Here is an 18632-nt window from a genome sequence, read left to right on the forward strand (position 1 = left end):
TATTTTGGTTACGTTTGAAAGGGTTGAACATGCAATCAGTTCATATTATACCCACAAAAATATTGCAAGCAGGCTGGTTTGACATTGAAATATCAAACAATCTGTCAAATCACTTCCGATTTCAGGCGAAATAAAGAACTAAAGAGCTATCACTGGAAGTGACAAATGCCCCAGAAATGGTAAGCTAGTGTGATTCAAAGGTCATTTAGAAAGGTAGAAAAATAGCAGTGAAATGTGTGAATGAAGAAAGGAATGTAAATGAACAGTGGAATAAATAAAAACACTCATTACCACTCATTGATGTTTTGAAAACACCACAAGAGTTGGCTTGGTATTTTGAACACATGACTGAAAATTTAGTTTAAATTCCGTCCATTCAGGAGAAAGGTACAACCTGGACACAACCAAGTATACTCTCTTTATATGCAGCATTCCTTTGCAAATAAAGACTAAGGGTGACCTTTACCTTAGAGATAGGGACATGGGTCGTGCACGAGACGCGTTGCCTTGGTATGTCAAATACAAAGTTATTTTGAAATTTGTCCATACAAGAGAAAGTTACAGCCTTGAGTCAAGACCACCTACAATCTATGTCCTTAGTGTGACCTTAACCTTAGAGGTAGGATAACATTTCGTGCACATGACATGTCCAACACGAAGTCATGTGGCAAGTTATTTTAAAATCTGTCCATACAGGAGAAATGTTACAGTCGAGGAATAAAGGCCGATCGCAAAGGCAGTACAATTTTAAAACAAACTGCAATAAATTATCTGTAATGAAATGGCATCAACATAAACATTAGTGCCTATGGCTGAATGAAATGTTGTTTGTACATCGCGTACCTTAAGTTTGATGGGGAAACTGCAGCTCCAGTCTTGCGCAGCACATGGCTTTATAAGTAACAAACAATAAACAAGATTTAGTTTTAAAAATTTATTTCGAGAAGTTGTTGGCTTATATGACTTAAATAACAACATTGAAAGTTATTATAACAAAAAAGCTTTTAGTATGTGTCTAACATTTGAAAAATTTGGATCCCTAAACAAAGATGTTGAATATTCACATTAAAACAGATGAAAACGCAACATATGTATATTTGCTCTGACAGTAATATCACAATGTATAATGCACATTTTTATTCAAAACATGCCTTAGAGTAATACATGTAAATACTTCCAATAAATGTGAACAACAGAATGGAAACTTTTACGCATTAAAAAGCAAAATAAATGAGATTTATTGAAAATCATGCGATTACAAGAACAGCTTTTTAAGCATGTGTCAAACTGATAAAATGAAAAAGCCGTTGGTTGATACTACAAGTGATAAACTGAGATTTTTTTGTTATGCCATAAGAACCAAACCATCTTAGGATCATAGTGATATTCATCATTAGCTTCATATTCTGAAATTTGTTACAGCTATCGAAACAGACAGTAGGTCAAATCCCAAATTCTTACTTTACTGATGGCTTTAGAAATTGGAACATTCAAACTGCTATAAAATATAAAAATAAGATAACAAGCCCTGGGCACCTTTCAAGCCCTGGGTACCTTTTAATAGTGTCAGGCTTGGAGATTTGTGTCAAGTTCAACCACTGTTTTCAAATCAAGTTAATTTTCCTTATTGTATATTTTGTATTATCTAAAATGTAAAATAAGTCTCAACGATTGGATAATTGACATTAACTGTCCAGATACAAATATTCATTATTGTTGAACTGATGGAGGGAGACTTAGAAGTCACCTGATAACCCTGGACATACAAATGCATGTGTAGTTGGATTCAATATATATAATTTTGCTGAACAAGGTAGGTGATTATTGAGGGCGGTCAAATTATTAGAAAACATGTACCCGTATGTATTGTAGATGTTGTACAAGTCTTAATAGAAGTTCTGTAATCCGATTTTATATAGTGTCTGTTCAATTAAAACTCCTCATTTAAAATATTAACCCTAAGCCAAGTTAATCAGGCATTAGCACAGCTCGATCTCGATAATAAATGCCATGGATACAGTTGAAAAGTAAAGAGACTATTTGAAAATCAAAATTATATAGGCAACCTTAAAACACATCCTCTTGATAATATTTTTTACAAATTTCAATCTTTAACCTCTGACAAAGGTTAACTACATGTTTATGACGATTGTATAGTGTCCTATAGGCAATCACAGTAACGCACAGTTAACTGGCCTTGACAAAGAATTATCACAATGTATCAAGGACACAGGCAGTCAACTTTACGCACTCCGTGAAATAAATAAATTGATAATGTAAGCCACCTAAGTCTTCACCGTCATCATTTCTTCAGTTTAAGGAGCCTCTCATTCTCCTTTTTCACGATTTGCACGAGCTTTTCCTTGTATTTGTAAATGTCACCCTGGTATTTCTCTATAGTTTCATTCGCACAAATCCAGATCTCTTCCGTCACCTGTAATACATTTAAATACTTGTATATTTCGTGTTTTACAGTAAAATTCAAAAAGTAAAATAAAAAGAATTCGTGCTTTTCTTGCATCGTTGAACGTTTGTACTTGGTTAATTAAACTATAAATATAATGATGAATATTTTTGGAATACAGGCATTTCAGCACAGGATAATCTTCAAAACTTTATTTAGGACTCTTTTTACCAAAATGTTCAGTATTTCAATATTAGTCATGATGATGTGTTACATATAAGTGGCAAGATTTTGAAAATTGCTTCTCTAGATTTGCAGGGCTTGTGAACAAATAAATGAATTTCAGTTAGCGCAGTTGCTTCTCACCAAGGCGACCCAGGTTCGATATCCGGCCTGGGCGCATGTGAGTTTGGTTTGTGGTCACCAAGCCGGAAAAGTGGGTTTTCTTCGGGCCCTCCGGTTTCCCCCATAACACAAGACCACACTCTCGCGCATCATCCAGCAAACAAGGGTGACTTAGTATAATTTATTATAACTTTCTTCACAATCGTTGTAAAATATATACTGCTAAAACTAAATAAATGAATTCAACAGGTTTTTTGGTCATATTAAGCTGATCACTGTGCAGCTATCCCATCATTCGAAAGCTCCTCACCTGTGATATAAGCCTGAAGTCGTGGCTAACTAGAATCATGCCTCCCTCAAAGTCGTTGATGGCCTCAGCTAGCGAGTCGATCGTCTCTATATCAAGATGATTTGTAGGTTCGTCAAGTAACAAAAGGTGGGGATTTTGAGATGACAACCAGGCGAATATCACTCGGCAACGCTGACCATCTGACAAGCTTCTCATGGGAACAACCTATAATAAATATTGATTATGAATTCATTTTTAAATTTAATTTTCTGGCCTGTTTCAAGGCATAGTCTGGAAATGACAGTTCGCTAAAATCTTTAAATTGGGAATGATAATATAAGAATAAAAATATGAGATTGGAAATGAGTCAAACTACTAGACAGTTGGTATGCCTAGAAAAAGGCCAGGTTGCTTACTACTTCTTGCATTTCTAACCAGATTGAAATCAACAAATATTTGTATGAAGTGCAAAATATTAGAAGAAATACTGGCTTGAAATTAAGGTTCATTATCTGTATACTGTAGCTTTTTTTTTTATATAACATTGCTAAAATCATTGAAATGAAGACTGACTATCGCAATATCCTTTAAAATGCTTGGGTAACTGTTCTTTCTGATAAATAAAATTCTACCCAATACTCTAGCTTCGTCAAAACACCAAAGAGTAAACTCATTTTTAACTTAAGTATTTGGTCAACAAGCATTTCATTTCATCCCATCTAGTGGTAAGGTCCCCAACCAAGGCACAAGAGTGCCACGGAGCGAACAACACGTCTGTTGGTTTTTATAGTCAAACAAGGAGCTTTACTCAAAGTCAGAGTTATGGCCTTTGCTACATATTGCGTTATGTCTCTGGAACATGTGTTCCAAGTATCATTTGAGTATGTTGAATAATATAATGGCCAAGATTCAAGTTTTCTTCATGACGTCGACAATAATATCAAAGATACCTTGACATTTTTCTTCTCAAAACAAATGAGCTAAAACTACTTAACATCTGCCGGGAAAAACATAAAACAAGGGTCCAACATGTCAGAGCTATACACTGGCACACTTGTGATAGAATCAGGGAAACTCGAAACAATAACCGCTATTTTCAACAATCTATCGAGATTGATGCTGATACTGGGGCCAACGCCATAATTATATTCATATATTTATATTCTAGTAAGGTCAAAAAAGAATACACAGTACACATCAAACGCATTAATCACCTGTTGTTGTCCGGACAGCCCGTATCTTCCAATGATCTTCCTCATCTCCTCACGCTCCTTGATGGCTGGGAACTTGAGCATCATCCAGTCTAGTGCCGTACTCTCCATGTCCAAGATCTCGTGCAAGTGCTGGTATAAATAAATAAATAAAGATATGATTTCAAATGTTTTAAACTAAGCTTGGACCCTTCACAGTTTTCCATCGAAATATATGGTAAATAAACAAATTTCAGTTTTCCTCTTATTAAATGACCCAAAATCTAACTATCAATTTACGTACTGCAATTTGCTTAACACTGAATGTGTAGTTGATATCCACATGCATTCACCTTATCAGGCAGCTAGACACATACATACATATTAAATTGCTGTTAATTGATATAATGCATTGATATGCTAGCTTCCTTAAACTATATTAAACTCCTTAAAATATATTTAATTTAAATACACTTCTATGCATTTGTTTTCACGCGATTTTCAAGTAATCTAGCTTCACAAGTGGAACATTTATTAACATATAAATAAGGGTGGTTTTGTGTTTGTAAATGACGGTACCTGGTGATATCTGCCTATTTTCAGATGGGAATGTCTTCTGATGAGACCATCTGTTGGTACAAGCTGCAAATTGACATTCAATGTAATAAAGATTGATCAGGATTTTGCAAGCTATGCACAAGAGTGAAAGAAATACTTTTTTTACAATCATTTGCAAATTTTTAGCTTAGCTCACAAAATGGCAGGCACTTGTGCATCTTAAAATACTAATCAACAAGAAAAGAATTGCTTTTTTAATCCTAAAAATTATCTAAGAATTAGATGTTTTTTACAAAACTTCAAACACTACAAAAAATGGCTCCTTACTGTTATCACTATTTAGAACATACAATATCTCCCCAATGTGATCACTCAAGAAAATACAATTGCTCCCAGTTGTAATCACTAAAGAATGTACAATTGCTCTGAACCAAAGTTACTTACATCTCCGACAATCAGTTTAAGCAGTGTAGATTTGCCAGCTCCGTTCGGGCCAACAAGTGCTACCCGGGTATCCAAGTCTACTCCAAAGTCTAGGTTCTTGTATAAGTATGGCTGAAAAGAAATAAAGGAGAAATTTTATTGAACACAGTTTGTTTGAGATTGGTATACATAATTAACTATGTAGTCCAATAAATCATACAATATAAAAATATCGAAGGATCAGTTCTGTTTGCAGTTAAAGGCGTAATAAATATCACAACACAGAACACTAAGTTCTACAGATCTTTAAAGCCAAATTGAAAACCATAAAAATGTAATGCTAATAGTCTTTTTACCTTGGAGGTGTCTTAAAGCTTTCAACATTAAAGTCTGGGAAACTATACGAAGATTATCCACCATATTACTACTCTTAATAAGAGCACCTCAGTTTTTTTTCCAGTTGATCTAATTTCATTTAGGCCAAATGGTTAAGTTTTTGTAATAATGCAATGAAAATTACATTGATAAGCCAACTAGTGAACAGTTCAAATATAAACCCTGTCCCGAGGCACAAAGTAAGGGTCCAAGCACCACTTAACAAGACACAAATGTACAAACACCACTTAACAAGACACAAATGTACAAACACCACTTAACAAGACACAAATGTACAAACACCACTTAACAAGACACAAATGTACAAACACCATGCACCATAATAGCTTTATCCGTAGCTGATGGGATTACAATCTTGGAATGGTCAGACTCAGAGACAAAATCTACCAATAACATGACAATTTTTTTATTTTTTAAAAGGACGGCTGAACATGTTTTAACTGGTATTTTTCATGATAACTTACTGAGTCGTCATTATATCTGAAGCTGACATGTTGTACCATGATCACGGGTGGGGGCAGTGTTCCACAGCTTGGGAAGTAAAACGAAAGGTTCTGAAACAGAAATACATAATGAAGATAACTTATACATTATTGAATAATACACAATTTTTAACATTTCTTATAACTGAATCCTTTTACCAAAGGCAATTTTGAAACGAGAAAAGGGCTTTACAGCACTTGCTATGCAAATTTTTTTCATACAAATTCAACTCTAGACCAGTGGCTTGGGTTATGACCCTTTACCACATGTTTTTACGAGGGGACCCGGGACTTGATCAGTTTGCTGGATGCTTTAGGATATTCCTGCCATATTTTTTTGCCTGTATTATACACCGGAACACCTATTGTTGTCGGTTTTTTAATCTGGAAACGGATATTTTCTATGATAAGAGAATAAAATTTAACTCAATCTCAGCATTTTTTGACCGGTTGATTGAATGAAATGATGAAGCAATGGTAAAAGTGCATCTTTGAACTGCATTTACAGATGAAATAAAATCATTTAATATTTTATCATTGATACCATTCATTTAATAATTTAATTATCTGTAAGAAATAGATAAACACAATAAAGATGACTGAGAGTTCTTATAACAATTTTCTCCACCCAATCCACTCCAAGAACAATAACATTCGTGAAAAACAGATGCATGTACAATTACTTCGAATACTTGTCAAATTTGATTACTGTTGTCTTGGATTGAATTGCTCTCCTTTTTAATTGGTCTTTCAGTTCCGAAAGAAATACATCTAAGTGAATAGTTCTACATACCTTGTCTGTGGTCACTTTCTCAGCCAATCCTCCGTCCACCATTTTCTTCAGTGTCTTTTCTTTGCTCTGGGCTTGTCGTGCCAACTTCGCACTACCGTGACCAAAACGTGCAATGTAGTTCTGAAAACGAAGCACATACAATCTGTTAAACACTGACTTTACTCTGAACATGTCACTCCAACTTGGCCATGCTGTGACCAAAATATGCTTCAGAGTCTAAATAAAGTGCCTGCATTCCATTAAATTTTCAATTTTAAAATCTACAAACTGTAAATAACTGTTAATGTTAATTAATGTGTTATAACAAATATAATTGTGGTATTTGTTCAGCAATTTCCAACTTTTCAATTTAAGCCATCAAACAGACGTTGTCATTTACACATATGTCAGAGATCAGCCATATATATTATCGCTTCCGAGTTTCGATCATGATGTCATCTACGATCTGTGAGACCACAGAGAGTTGACACTAAACCTCGGCCTTTCATGTCATCATCTCTCTGATCATACATGAAAAACCTCTTTCAAAGTGTTAAGCTGATTCATTTGCTATTTGTTATAAAACAAGGAGTTTCCTTGCTTACTAATCAGCAAATATCCTGGGCCCGGTTTCAATAATATAGAAAGGCTTACGATCGTTAATTTCCAAACGTTACATCATTTTTTATGTCAATTGTGTTTCAATTAAAAATATGGTAAGCAAATATATCGTATAGATCATGCCTGTAACTTTTAGGAAGGTGTCCCCAAGCATTCTTGAGCAGCTAAGTTTTACAACAAAGATTACAACTAAGATATCTGATTAAAATGAAGCCAACAGAGGATGTATCAAATGATATATCGCATGAACAGTGCTTCCATACAAGAAACAAGAATAAACATATATCATTGGATATACAGAAAATGAAACATTAGCTAGTATAAGAGCATAAACGGTCTTGACACAAAAAAGCGCTATGACACAAGCGATATTATCCTGTATTTAACCTGCCTGGTAAAGACAACAGCCATTCTGGCAAAACACTGGCTTCATGTAGTAAAGTTTTCCAATGAACAAATAAGTTAGTAATTTTATGGAGCCATTTGCGATAATGTGACGATGCCTGAAGACTGGCATAGATATCCCTGGTATCATCAGAATGAGTATAGTGCTTCCTGATTACTAAAATGTAAAATAATGACTTCAAATGCATTATAGCTTTTGCGGTTCATGATGTCAATTGAAGTCAGACATGTGATGGCCTATTTTGTAGTCTTTTTAGGCAAGTGACAAATAGTTTTGTAGTATTACTTTCAGTAAAATTTTAACATCTTTTGGATAAAATAAAATAATATGGGTTCACCTGTCATCCAAAGTTCAAACAGTTAAGGTGCATACCTTTACAGAGGTGCAAATCCAAAAAATTCAGCCCAAGCAGAAGAAAGCTATAACAAATGTGAGACAAACAGATATAACCAGACTATTTAAGTAATTCCTACTATGTCTGCAGTGCCATATAACATTTTAATTTATAAAATAATCATGAAAGGTAGACTTGAAAAATCCATAACACAGACAACGCAAAGGAGTGCAACACTTATGTGGCAATGCAAATTTGTCAGAGATCAGCCATATATTTTATCGCTTCCGAGTTTCGATCATGATGTCATCTACAACCTGTGGGAACACAGAGAGTTGACACTAAACCTCGGCCTTTCATGTCATCATCTCTCTCTACACTGAACATTACTGTTGTATTTTTATCTCATCTTACAGTTTGCAACATGGGCACCATGACGACTTGGTAATCAAGGTCTTATGGTTACTTTTAAAATGTTCCATGGAAAATCTATATATCTTAAGCTGTTTATCATGACATAATCAGTCTTCTTTTAAGACAGTCATCTACACTCTTGAGTTTAACTGAATTGTTGTGAAAAATCTTGAAGTTTCTGTGCTTATACTCAGGGTGTCAGATTGAAAACTATAGAAATGCTCAGAGGGGAAACTGCGACCCAGGATTTGAAATCCCAGGGAGTCTACAACCCTTGCTTCCTAATGGCTTCATCACTCACCCACCAGATAACAAGCCATAATACATCATGGAGGTGGGCCTTGTTCCCGGCATGCTCATGATACCGAACTACTTTAAATCAGTGTTTGACAGGTTACCCTTTAATTTCTTTCATCCCGATTCAAGGATATCATCGATAAACTTCCCCAAACTCTTCTCAAATTGCCAAGAAAAATGTGTCAGGTTGGTTTTTATAAACATAATTGTTCACATAAGTCATTGAGGCTACTGCCATCCCTTTCAATCCACTCATTTAAGGTATCTCCCTCCTCTAGATCATATTAGACAAATGGACAATCATTTTATGATCTCACTTTGTTTTTAAACTCTACAAAACCTTCCAACACTATCCCAGGGGCATACCTTCATGTGTGATATCTGGTCCTGCTCCCAGCGATATTTCTTCATTTGATTCTCCTCCAATTCCCACCTGGTCTGGATGTAGCTGTCGTAATTACCCTGTAAACACATGTATGTGTATGGTTAAAAGCGGTTCTTTGCAGGTTTCAGCCATTTACTTGCATTTTTTTCATGCCTTGTGAGAACCTTAAAAAAAAAAATTATAATCATTTGTATCAGCTTAATATTGCATGATGCCCTGGTGCGGGCACTTTGACCATTAGATCATCTCAACCTGGTGGGTATCGATCCCAATACCTGTTAGATTAGAGTAGGACAACTTTACCACAAGACCACCCCCACCTTCAGTTAAAGGAACTGTGAGTTGACCCATTAACAAGACTTAAACCCTTAACTTCTTGACCTAAAACTAAGAGTATTTCTGTAAAAAAGAAATACCAGTACTGTATAAGTTTTTTTCAATAGGATTTCACACAAAACTTCTTTCTGGTTTCATACACATTGTTTCTGCCATGTTATGATTCATGAATGTTAGGAACTGTACAGGTGGTTTAACCCTGTAACATCATAGTAAACTTAGTTCTCAACTTACATAATATTACAAAACTTACACCATAGATTTTCAGCTTCTGATTCTGCATGTGGATGATGTTTGTACACATGCCGTTCATGAAATCCTGTGAGTGGGAAACAATCACCAGACAGCGCTTGTACCTGAAAAACACCACAAAACATTTCAACCTTGGACAGTAGACTGAATCTCCTCATTGAAGACTATTAATTTAATTTTTATACAATTTCATAAAATTTCACAACAAAAACCACCAGAAGTATTTTTTCGATGAAATATAATTCGCTTAATGACTATTTCAAGGATTGAATGCCAAATCCTTGTTAAATTCTTCATGTGTAGCTTCATTTGTCTGACTGCAGACAATGCGAATGTCCGTCGGACAGTCGGACATGTCCGGTATATTTCAACTTTGACCGACGAAACTTTTATTTTGGTCGGTCACAATGTCCGGTGAAAAATTTAAGTCAGCACCGTTTAATTTTCGGAAAATTTACTTTCAGTTTCTAAATAAATGTTCAGAGTTATTTTTATATCATGATTATTCAGCGTGTTAATCCGTGTTTCACTATTTGTAAACCCCGTTTCGACATGTTTCCGTAAAAGCCGATAAAACGCGTAAGGATCCAATTTCAGCTCGTACTCTAATACTTTTATTTTACGGAAATGTTCGGAAATTACAAAATTCCGGATGTAGTGGTTCACGGCAATCGTGTTAATTTAAATATGATGATTAATATACCGAGCTGACTTTCTTTCCGCTCTGTTTAACATTGCCAATAACATAACTCTACTTTCGTTTTTGCATAAATGTTGTGCCTGAGTTTGACTTGTAGTACAATTTGTTACATTTTATAACCATATTGTATCTTTAATTTAAAGATGAATTAAAAGAGTAAGATCTAGATGTTCCATGGGTGACGAACCAGATATGACGTTTTTTGTTGTTGTTTTTTTTGGGTGGGGGGGGCAAGGGAAGAAAAAAATTACGACATTTATAAGATCCAAATATTGATTTTTTTTTACATTATGTTTGGCTTTTTTTGTAATTTATTATAGTACTGTAGGACAAATCTAACCAAAAAGATCTTAACCTGTTATAATGGGGAATTACAAAACTTATTTAAAAAAGAGGCTTAAAATCAAGGTTTAGGCTGATGTAACTGAATACTGTTTGTAACATTGCGACAGGTAAAAATTTGGTGCGACAGGTAAACTTTCAGTGTTTACCTGTCGCAATGTCCTGTGAAGAAGAAAAAGTTTTCGCGTTGTCTGTGACTGTATCTCCAATCATTTTTATCCCTTTCTAATAGCATTGGCAATTGGACAATTTATATTGAAACCGCTCAATAAGCAAGTAGGAATTGAATATTCTAATACATATATATATATATATAAACAAAATTGTTGTTTTTGCATATTGGCTATATCATTCCATAACTGTATATTTCTTGTCAGTTGTGTTATTTTTATTTTTATAGCTAGCCTTGATAATTAAATTCATTATAAGTTGAAGAATTTAAAAGTATGTATTCAATTTGTCCAGAACATGGCCAGAAAGTGTTTATTATCAGACTGAAATTGTCTTAAAAGTGTGAAACAATTGCTCTTAATACTCAAAAATCACAATCATTATCGGTAGAAGTCCATGTTGACCGTTATGATCATCAGAAAAATCCTACTTCAATAACAAAGCTTACTTATTCAATTCTTCCTCCAGCCACACACAGGCGTTCAGATCCAAGTGATTTGTGGGTTCGTCCAAAAGTAACAGTGCCGGTTTGATGAACAATGCTCTGGCTAGGGAAATCCTCATGCGCCATCCTCCGGAGAAGTGTTTAACTTGCGTTTGTTGCATTTTCCGTGTAAATCCAAGACCACTTAGGATGAATGCCGCTCTTTGCAAGGCGTGGTCCGCATCAATGTCTTCAAGACGCTCATAAACGTCCATTAGGCGATCGTGAGATTCTGAAAATGTGGTGTAGGTGAAAAAAGTGCATTAAGGATGATCCAAACCAATAGTCTTAAGTACATCTTTGGGAAATGGCTCATCTTTTTGTATAACTAAACATGTAATCATAATACAGCAACTAGATAAAAATGTCATTGATCCAATTTAGTGAATCCTTTGAACTTAAGAACAAAGATCATATTTGACAGCTATCAAAGCTTCTCTAAACCTGCTTTGAACAAATAATAGCAGACAATACCAATAACAGTACTCCAACAATAATCAGAAATCTGCATTCAGTTCACAGAAGTTTTTATACCTGCATCAAAACATGATAACCTACCAATTTTACAGTAATTAATCAATTATTCGAACCATGATCATCCTTGGTAGCCAGTATCTCGGCTTCCTTCTCCAGTCGTATCCGCTCCTGATCCACCTCCATAACACACTCTAGTGCCGTCTTGTCACTCGGTGGCATCTCTCGACGCAGAAAAAACGTATCAATGTGGTCAGGAATCGGCAACTCCCTCATGGCAAGAGCAGCTAACAGAGTGGTCTTGCCTGAAATTGTTATACAGTTTGACATTGAAAATGGGTCTAAATCATTATTTAAAAGTCAAAAATAATATGTCAAGCAATTTTTATAATTTCAGATTATGTAATCGAAATAAACAGCTGTTTTTACCATACATATAAGGGGCCTTTAAATGGCCCCTTTCCCTTGGAAAATAGTCCCCCCCCCCCCACTATTGTGTTCCCGCATGCAGACACCATTTTTTACACATTTTGCTATGGTGTCAAACCAAAAAGTGATGTGGTTGAGGCCCAAAGCAGACTTGAGAATGCAAACGGCTAGCAAAAGCCTTAAACTGAATGTTTTATAACTTTTGAGATTGATCCTCCCTGGAATATGTTCCCTAATGATCTTACCACATCCATTGAGACCAATGAGCCCGTAACGACGGCCATTATTCAGTTCCAGTTTGCTGTCCATCAGTAACTCTGCTCCATGGAACCGAATTGTCACCTGAAAAAACAAATCACAATGTTGCAGAGGTAGTATGGTGCCAATTGGGTCCAGTGTAACTTAAAAGGGAATTGGAATTACAGTGAGACTTGCTCCGCCTCATCATTTGTCAGAGTTAACAATAATGATGATTTTTAAGGTTTCACTTAAGGCTTATTACAATATCTTCATGAATGAAATCACTGACCTGGTCAAGATGGACATCCCTGCTTTCAGAATGACTGGTCAATACACCGGCACATGACCGGTACTTGGCAGCCAACTCCATCTCGTCAAGCTTCTCTGTAATACCATTTAATTCGGCATCTGAAAGAAATAATTTTACTTGACCATTTCCTTTGTGACAACAGCAATTTGCGTTTTCATCAGTTTCAAGAACATTGCAGAATTGGGATTTTTTTAATTATTTTTTTGTCATATAAGAAGTCTTTGTTTACTTATTGAGACCCCTATAATCAGCTTTTAAGAAATTCATCTATGAAAAACAAATGACATGATGCTGAACTGCTCTGATGTGAATATTCATACCGTAATTCACCTAAGAGTTCGGACACCTTAAATTAATTATTTTTTTTGCTGTCCGAATACATAGAAAATTACCATTTTTACATTTTATTTACATGTTTGTTTAACCTGCCCTTTTTCTTCATGTTTGCATTGTACCACTTATTAATTTATCCACAGTAATCAATGGTCATAAACTTATTTATTACGCATTTATAAGTGTAAATCCTTCATCAAGATAATTAAAACACCATTTTATACATGCATTGAACTGAATAAACACATTCTATCGGCTTCAGATCAAAGAGTCACACTGTGTGACGTCACATAACTTACAGTTATACCGACGAGGATCTCGTGGAATGCATGGACATTGCCATGCAGGATTAATGTATAATTAACTGTACGATTATTGATTTTTACAGTCTATTAGTGAGGTACAAGTTTGACAGTTTATTGGCAGATCGTTTTACAAACATGTCATCTCTATGTTTTCTTAATTCCTTGATTGCCCTTGTTGTTTCTTTAATCCTCCAATAAATATATCACACTCCCTTTTCAACAGGCAATAAATCGTTTAGGATGGGTAGTAACTAATTAACTTATCACAGTGATGTATACGGTTAAGTAATCTAACCAGGCATTGTAAAGATAAAAATCAATAATCTTCGTCTGTGAAACTCAGTAACTGTGAAAGTTATGATTGATGTCCTTTGGGTGTCCGAAAATTAGGTACGTAAAATAAATTATTTCGGAAAATAATTAGGTACGTAAAATAAATTATTTTGGAAAATAATTATGGGTGTCCGAATATTTAGAGTGTCCGAACTCTTAGGTGAATTACGGTAAATGTTAAGTCATGCTCAAACCAATGCACATGGGCCTATTAAAAATAAATTATTCTTCAGTGTATGTACTTGGTTATTTTTGGAGGTGGACCAAAATGATCCAAATTTAGCAACATGCAATTTGATTTGAGAAACCTATATTAACAAAATCCTTAACAAGTGCAAATTCAAATTTTCACTTATTTTGAGACGAAAATGCTAACAACACTGAAGAAATACACATGTAGCCATTTAAATGATTAAGATTGCCTCAGATGGCCCGCTGCACAGCATGTCTCCATGAGTTGCCATGGCAACAAGACAGTTACACACGGTAACCACATGTCACCAGGGTGCAAGAAGCAGCATATCATCATTGGCATTGTTAAGTCTTATCAGATATGCAAAAACATGCCATACTAAATTTATCTTCTTGTATTGATCAATATCAGATTCTCTTTTATCAATATGATTACTGTAATGTATGACTTGACAAAGTTTGCAGGCTGGTGTGGTGCTTATCTGGACCAATTATGTATTCTATATTTATATATGCAAATATTTCACGTCAAATGATGATTGTACCTCCATTTTCAGCCGAACCGTTAACCTGTGTACCATTCTCCACCTCATCTGCTCCATTCTGTTGTTTCTTTCCCCGCTTGGCAGATTCTTTCTTTTGCTGTGCTCGCTTCTTTTTGGCATCAGAAGGCATTCTGGCAGATTTTCTGTAATATGAATAAACATCTTATAATAAATACAGACAAAATGGTTAAGTAAAGCAGATCCTAGGAAGTGTTAAGCAGGGATAAATCGCATAAAAATCATCTAAATGGAATTGAAAATACAAAATCAATGCAAAACATTCTTTTACTCGCTGTAAGTTTGTGTATTTTATGCCTGTTGTTTATCAAATTACTGCAATGTTGTCGCCTTTGACTTTTCTTGTTGTAAATTGAATTATGGCATCTGTTGACTATGGCCTGTTTGTGTCCAATCAAAATTCAATTCTTTGCATTTGCTTTAAAGCGTTTTTGGGACCCAGCAGGTTTCAATCAGTATTGAATACAATTCTACACTATGTGTTCTGAAAACCTCAAAAAACGTCAGGTAAAATGATAATTTATCACTGTGTTATCCATCAAAATCTCACTGAAAGTAAATTTCTCTTACCAATTTTGGACAAATGAGAGCAATTATCTCGGAAAAAAATCACTACTGGAGAATAGCAAAGGGGCCAATCAACATTCACCAAAAAAGGTAGAAATGAACAACACAAATACTGTTTAATGACCACTTTCATGGGCTGATCCAGAATTTGGCATTACATCGGGCGTTACTTAGGAGTTTTACACTTCGACTTCAGGGCTTGACGCTTATTCTTATACTTGGTTGCCCAAAGGGCAACCACCTAGCCATTTTCACTTGCCCGAATGGATTTTTTACTTGCCCAATTTTTTTGGGCTCATTTTGTTGTTATACTTCACATCAAAACTCATTTCCAGATTCAACCTGCACATCAGGGCTTGCTGTATTTGAAATAAATCAGTTGTCATAAAATTTGTAACTTAGCACAAACATTCAAATTATTAAGGATGAAATAAAATTGAATTATAAGAACGAACAGTCAACCTCTTATTATCTTAGCCTTGTAATCTTACATTTATTTTGAAGTAAATTACAATTTATCGCAATGTAAAGTGAACTCGTGAAGTTCCAAAAACCGAGCATCCGAAAATTGGAGCAGTCCGAGAAATAGCCAAAATTATCATTCTCGCTGCGTCTTGAGTCCAGGAAAATTGTTTCCCCAAGACTCGACCCAGCGTCGTTTTTGTTTCCTTTCATAGCTGGTCTTTTTCTCAGATGACTTAGCCTTTTTTCGTTTGAAACATTAAAAAACTTGACAGTGTCGACTGTCAAAACGCCATTTGTGTACATTGTGAGGGCATTAACTGGAATGCTAGCTATATGGATTTGGTGCAGCTCACGCGATTGGCCAACAGATCTAGACGGAATTACTCGAGCTCTATCGGAAAATATTCGGCAGTCTTCGCCATCAGAGTTTCAAATGAAAATGTCAGAGGAGCTCCGTTTGACCCGATTTTTCGAGTCAACAACCAATGAGTGCATTAGTTTCGGTTTGATAAATACTCTCCAAGAAGGAGAGTACGGTCTACTATTTTTTACCAGAAAAGTAGCCACTATGACAAGTTGTTTTTTTGTTACTGCCCGATCGGGCAAGTAGTTTCTAAAAATCGGGCAGTGGTTTATGTCGAGCCTGCTCCTCCTTCCAAATCGAAATTTATTTGCTTTATAAGGGTTGAGAGGGAGTAAAAAAATAACTATTTTAGTCTGAAATGGTTCATTTTGGCCATTTTGTGTGTATTATATTACTTTTTCTCTCATATATTGAAATAAAAAGTGAACTTTGACAATTACTTTTGAATGTGGGAGGGGTGAGACAGGAATTAACATTCTTTTATAGCAAATTTTCTCATTCATCAGAGGTAAGAAATCATCAGAGGTAAGACAATGACAAATCTAACGCTGTACACAATGCATTACAATTTACATCGCTCTGGTGAACAAGAATGGTGTATTTATCATTACTAACTACTGTATGACTGGCACATGGATTCTTTCTTAAAATACGTTAACATACTATTATTTTTTATCAGAATATTTTTTAGTCCAGGGCAATAACTTCTTCCATGTCATTTTTTTGTTTTTAAGTTGTTAAAAAAAACCATCCATTTCCGGGCGAAAAGCGGTCGCTACCGGTACAAACAATGTGAACAGCTTGTCATTCTTAATTTTCCCAAGACAAATATCAAACAAGAATAAACACCGATTCACCAAAATCTTCAACGCACTTACTATCTAAGAAAAAAATAAACTTAGACGAAATGTAAGGAAAAATCAGAAAAAAGGGATTGATCATCACGTTGATCAGTGATCATCGTGAAATAAAAAAGAAGGAAAATTACCCTAGCAAAAACCTTAATAAAATGGAATGTGGGTGTTTACTAACTAATTCGTGAATTAAGTTTTGTCTTAAAATATACGGTTAAAAAATAAATATAAGAAAAAATATACTTTACCTTGATCAATAGGCTAAACAAAAGTTTTCTTTGGTAAATGAATTCAGCCTGTTTCCTCTAGCGGGAACATGTGTCCATTCTATATTTAGAAATCGGAGGAATTGACGTCATATGAATATTTTCTTTGGACTGGTTCACGTATTTTTTATCGATATGTCGAATTCTTGAGTCTGGTCGAACGAATCATCGAGGTGTTGTCCTCATCATCTACATCACCAGCGGAAACCGGAACAACAGCATCGTTTTGTCATTGTTGGCATCCAATCCTCTTCACCTATTTTGTTATCACTATTTTTATGTATATATATAAATTATTCATTACTCTTAAAATCATTAATACAGTTTGACAATTTGTTTCCTTCACGGACTTATAGGTCCATGGTTTCCTTAGAGCAGAAAATACATCCGTACTGTATGGGAATTGTCTCGAGATTGGATAGTGTTTCAATTTTTATAACTTGTCGTTGAATGTTATTGTGCAAAATATCACGACGGTTGGTCAGCCCAGTGAGGAAGATAGATAAAGGCTGATTTGAAGCACCGAGAGTGCACAGTGACGAATAGATATTGCAAGCCTTTTGTTGTCGGTAACTTTTCACCGGCAAAAAGTCGTACGAAGCTTTGAAGTTCCCGAGCTGATGAAACTAGAGCTCATGGTCCCCGTATATGTGACCAATTTTGTTGCTGCATTCTAAGCGAGATGTATATGAATGTAGTAGCGTGTATGCAATTTAGCGGATCCGTGGTCTAATAATTGTGAAACACTTTTGCAGATTCGGCCCCCGCCTCATCACTAAAATCAACTGACCGTCTTCCTAGGGGAACCATAGTCGGGGTGCCTCATGCCAGCGCTATACTCTGGCACATGTTAAAGAACCATGGTACGGCATAGTACGTACGTAGCGGTTTTATTCGTGCACTGTCAATATTTCATAAATACAACAAGATATTTCTCATCAATACAACCATTATCACAGATTGTACTTGCATGATACTTAGAATCATAATAAATCATACCAAAGAACGTTAAACATAAATAAAATGAAACTACTAGAATATATATTACTATAAGATGTTCATGATATAGCTATATAAGATTAAGTACCAAATACACGTACATTTTAACATAATTGACGACATTTGCACAGGATAACCCGTAAAGCTTTGCACAAGACGATGGATTCATGTCTAAGGCATTAAAGTTGCCATTAAATAGGATTTAGTGTACAGAATTATTCAAAATTTATATTATGCACATAGTCTGAATTATTATATGACAATCAAGAGGTGATTTTTCACACATATTTTAATTTTGCCTATTTTAAAGCATGTTCCGACCCCGTTTACCATTGCA

At 35.2% G+C, this 18632-nt stretch overlaps 1 protein-coding gene across 1 annotated transcript; it reads right to left on the reverse strand.

Annotated features, from left to right (window-relative positions):
• Positions 1 to 919: 919 nt before the first annotated feature.
• On the reverse strand, positions 920 to 17407 carry LOC128233437 (ATP-binding cassette sub-family F member 2-like). Its single transcript, XM_052947115.1, has 15 exons — positions 17279 to 17407; positions 14763 to 14905; positions 13034 to 13152; positions 12750 to 12846; positions 12192 to 12380; positions 11566 to 11833; positions 9906 to 10008; positions 9298 to 9393; positions 6881 to 7000; positions 6070 to 6159; positions 5231 to 5341; positions 4808 to 4870; positions 4253 to 4381; positions 3060 to 3263; positions 920 to 2434 (listed from the first exon to the last, which is right to left on the reverse strand). The coding sequence occupies exons 2-15, from the start codon at positions 14890 to 14892 to the stop codon at positions 2303 to 2305; spliced, it is 1851 nt and encodes a 616-aa protein (XP_052803075.1). The 5' UTR covers positions 14893 to 14905; positions 17279 to 17407; the 3' UTR covers positions 920 to 2302.
• Positions 17408 to 18632: the final 1225 nt, after the last annotated feature.

The sequence above is a fragment of the Mya arenaria genome, chromosome 1 (assembly GCF_026914265.1).
Source record: "Mya arenaria isolate MELC-2E11 chromosome 1, ASM2691426v1".
Taxonomy (NCBI): Eukaryota; Metazoa; Mollusca; class Bivalvia; order Myida; family Myidae; genus Mya; species Mya arenaria.

What these genes read in the sequence shown, in the direction of transcription:
- LOC128233437 (XM_052947115.1), bottom strand. Translation starts at nt 14,892, where the DNA reads ATGCCTTCTGATGCCAAAAAGAAGCGAGCACAGCAAAAGAAAGAATCT. An exon ending in CTGGAGGAAGAATTGAATAA is followed by an intron (nt 10,009 to 11,565) that starts GTAAGCTTTGTT and finishes GGTGTTTTTCAG; the next exon opens with GTACAAGCGCTGTCTGGTGA. An exon ending in AAATAGGCAGATATCACCAG is followed by an intron (nt 4,382 to 4,807) that starts GTACCGTCATTT and finishes TATTTATACCAG; the next exon opens with CACTTGCACGAGATCTTGGA.